Below are 3643 nucleotides of genomic sequence, written 5' to 3' on the forward strand. Positions count from 1 at the left end.
CTAGCTTATCTCTCCACGCTCCAGGCTCTCTGCCTTTATTCCTGATGAAGGGCTTTTGCCCGAAACTTCGATTTTCCTGCTCCTTGGATGCTGCCTGTACTGCTGTGCTCTTCCAGCACCACTAATCCAGAATCTGGTTTCCAACATCTGCAGTCATTGTTTTTACCTATAACAGGGCAAATAGAACTACACACTATTCCAGAAGAGACTTAACCAACGTCCTCGTCATGACATCTGAACTCCTACTCTAGTCAGATCCCACCCTGAAATGCAACAATTTTGGAACCTTTTTCTCAGGAAAGATATACTGGCATTGGAGGCAGTTGAGAGAAGGTTCACTAGGCTGATACTGAGTATGGTTGGACTATCTTATGAGCCAAGATTGAGTAGGTTGGGCCTGCATTCATTAGAATTTCAGAGTAAGAAGTTATTGAAACATACAAGACACTTTGGGGATGGGACAGGGTAGATGTTTTCCTTTGTGGGAGAGTCTAGGACTAGAAGGTATAATCTTAAAATAAGAGGTTACCAGTTTAAGACAAGGTGGTGCACCTGTGGGATTCTTTACCACAGAGGGTTGTTGAGGATGAGTCATTAAGTATATTGAAGTCTGAGATAGGCAGATTTTTAAGCTGTAAATATAATCAAGAGATATGGAGAAATGGCAGAAGAGAGGAGTTGAGGATTATTAGGTCAACCATGACCTCACTAAATGGTGGAGCTGACTCGATGGGCTGAATTGCCTTCTTCTGCTTCTACACCTTATAGTTAAAGACAGGAATGCAGACAAATGTAGTCAGCTGGATTTGAACCAACAAGGTGAGACCCGAATGAGTTTTTAATCCATCCCCTTAACCAATCAGACACAATTACCAAGCTGTCCTAACTTAGAAATATATTGCCATTCCTTCACTATTACCAGATGCAGGTCTTGGTACTCTGTTTCTACAGTACTGTATGCCAATACCAGATGGACTGCAGCACTTCAGGGATGTGGCTCATCAACAATTTCTCAGGGATAATGAGCAATGGGCAATAAATACATGTCGTGCCAGTGACACCCACATTCAATGAAAACAAAATCATGGTTAGATGACGGAAAGACATGGTGCCAGAGTCACACTGGGAAGGTCATAGTGTTACTTTCTAGAGGAGGCCAAGGCACCACACAAGCAATTTCTGTGTCTATGTTTTTAGGGACAATATAGCAAGCTCTGAGACTATTTGCAAGGAAGAATAAGTCAACTTTAATCAAAACTTAGATGCCATGATAGTTCAGGTCACCCTCAACCTTTGCTCAGAACTGGGCTGCCAATCTCGATGAAAGTGGAGCAACGATTACTCAGGGCAGTGATTGGTGAGGTTCATGCGATAAGAAACTGCTTGCTGAAGTTAGCTCCAAATGTGTAGATAATTTGGGAAGATTGGTGTCAAAAAAGTAGTTTACTATTCCTACTCCACATGTTGGTTTCCACATTGGATCCATGGGAGGATGCCAGGAGAAGCAGCCAGAGTGGCTGAAAGTTTGTTCGAGGAAATCCAATCCTGGGTTAATGACAGGAATGCACAATGGATGAGGAGTAATGAAGGACTAAAATAGCAATTTGGTGATGGAACTAGGAAACAATGAGAAGGTTAGGCTGGACTGAGAACTACTGACAACAAGTGATCAATTCTGTGTTAAGTCTTGACACATACATAACATAATTTTGAAATGCTACTTTCAGGTGCCAGACATCACAATGTTTTGACTGACAAATATAGTTAATGGAAACAGTTAACATTTACCACTAGAAACTAATACTGTTCGTGGACAACTATATTCCTGACACTACGATTGACCTTTATCTTTTATTAATACTGACACTTACTGACACTTGTAAGCAATTTAAACAAGGAAAATATTACCTGAAGCATTCTTGCCATCTCTTTCTATCCAATACTTCAAAAGTGCATGGCTCTGGTCCACCAATGAATTTGGATTTTCAATTCTGATTTGGTGGATCTGTTCCTCACTGAAATCCAGGTCCCTGGCCAGCTCTAAAATAAAAGCAAAAGTATTTATGAACAATATGCCCACAGAGTGCGAGGGATTCTTTTTAATTAACAACATGGGCGGCACGGTGGCACAGTGGTTAGCACTACTGCCTCACAGCGTCAGAGACCCGGGTTCAATTCCCGCCTCAGGCGACTGACTGTGTGGAGTTTGCACGTTCTCCCCGTGTCTGCGTGGGTTTCCTCCGGGTGCTCCAGTTTCCTCCCTCAGTCACAAAGATGTGCAGGGTCAGGTGAATTGGCCATGCTAAAATTGCCCGTAGTGTTAGGTAAGGGGTAAATGTAGGGGTATGGGTGGGTTTCGCTTCGGCGGGTCGGTGTGGACTTGTTGGGCCGAAGGGCCTGTTTCCACACTGTAATCTAATCTAATCTAATCTAATCATAAGAAATTGTAAATGCAGGCATGCAATTACCTGCATTAAATGCTTCGAGTTCTACCAACCTCTCTGCTTCCCCTCTAACTTCAAATTGTTCTCAATAGTTCAAGGTTATAACATAATAAAGTTTATCAAGATATTATTTCCGTTGATTGCCAGATAAATCCTCTATTTATTGCATATATATTTTTTGGAAGTGGAGTATTAGTTATTGTTCTTCAGGAACACTGAGTCAATCCACTGGTAACATTAACATTGAATGAATCACATGTTACAATCAATAAAGAAAAATACAATCAGAGATTGTTCCAATTTTGATGAAGATTTCATCCCATGCTTCCACAAAAATTATATTTCTGCAACTTCATTATGGGGATATCTTGGTTCTTCCTAGGATACTGACTCGGCACATTCTCCAGCATCTCAAAATAGATTTTCTACTCATTGCTAATTAATGAATGACAAATGTAACCCCTCATTTCCAAAATGAATGCCCACAAAAGACAGCAATGAAGAATTAATCCAGTGATTATCAGTGTAAAATTAAGAAAATTAACGCTCCTGCTTCAAGGGACAAAAAAATATGCAATATATTAATGAAGGAAACTGGACAAAAAAATCAAATGGAAGCAAAGCTGATGCAAGAAAATTGTTAAATCACTGATGTTCTGAACAGAAATGTTATTCAGGCTGCAATAAATTGAGTTGGTTTTAAAGCATGTGTCGCATTTAGAGCCAGTTTATTAGAATTTTAGTAAACGCTAATGGCCTGGAAATTCTTTAGGGGTTCTCTTCATTTCCCGCCAGAAGTTCAGTCAGCAACTGGCAGGATTCCCAAGAAATGTGTTAATTACTGCTTAGACCATTTCTTCTGGAGTTCTGTTGAATACCCAGTAATTTATAACGAGCATTTGGGACATTCAAGATCTAAATGTCTTTTTAAAAAAAGAAAAGCAGTCAGTAAAAAGTAACTTTTGTACACACAGCTGACATTATGTGGATTGAGATGGAGCAGCCCATAACAGTTAGAACATAGAACAGGCCCTTCAGCCCATGATGTTGTGCCGACCATTGATCCTCATGTATGCACCCTCAAATTTCTGTGACCATATGCATGTCCAGCAGTCTCTTAAATGTCCCCAGTGACCTTGCTTCCACAACTGCTGCTGGCAACGCATTCCATGCTCTCACAACTCTCTGTGTAAAGAACC

At 40.6% G+C, this 3643-nt stretch overlaps 1 protein-coding gene across 34 annotated transcripts in view; it reads right to left on the minus strand.

Annotated features, from left to right (window-relative positions):
- Nucleotides 1-3643, minus strand: part of ank2b (ankyrin 2b, neuronal) — an 892118-nt gene that overhangs the window by 39862 nt on the left and 848613 nt on the right. For all 34 annotated transcript variants that reach the window (XM_043697402.1, XM_043697316.1, XM_043697278.1 and 31 more), the window contains one exon: nucleotides 1909-2040. In XM_043697402.1, coding sequence (XP_043553337.1) covers nucleotides 1909-2040 — 132 coding nt within the window. The remainder of the gene's footprint in view (nucleotides 1-1908; nucleotides 2041-3643) is intronic.

This window comes from Chiloscyllium plagiosum, chromosome 1, assembly GCF_004010195.1.
Source record: "Chiloscyllium plagiosum isolate BGI_BamShark_2017 chromosome 1, ASM401019v2, whole genome shotgun sequence".
In the NCBI taxonomy this organism is placed as follows: Eukaryota; Metazoa; Chordata; class Chondrichthyes; order Orectolobiformes; family Hemiscylliidae; genus Chiloscyllium; species Chiloscyllium plagiosum.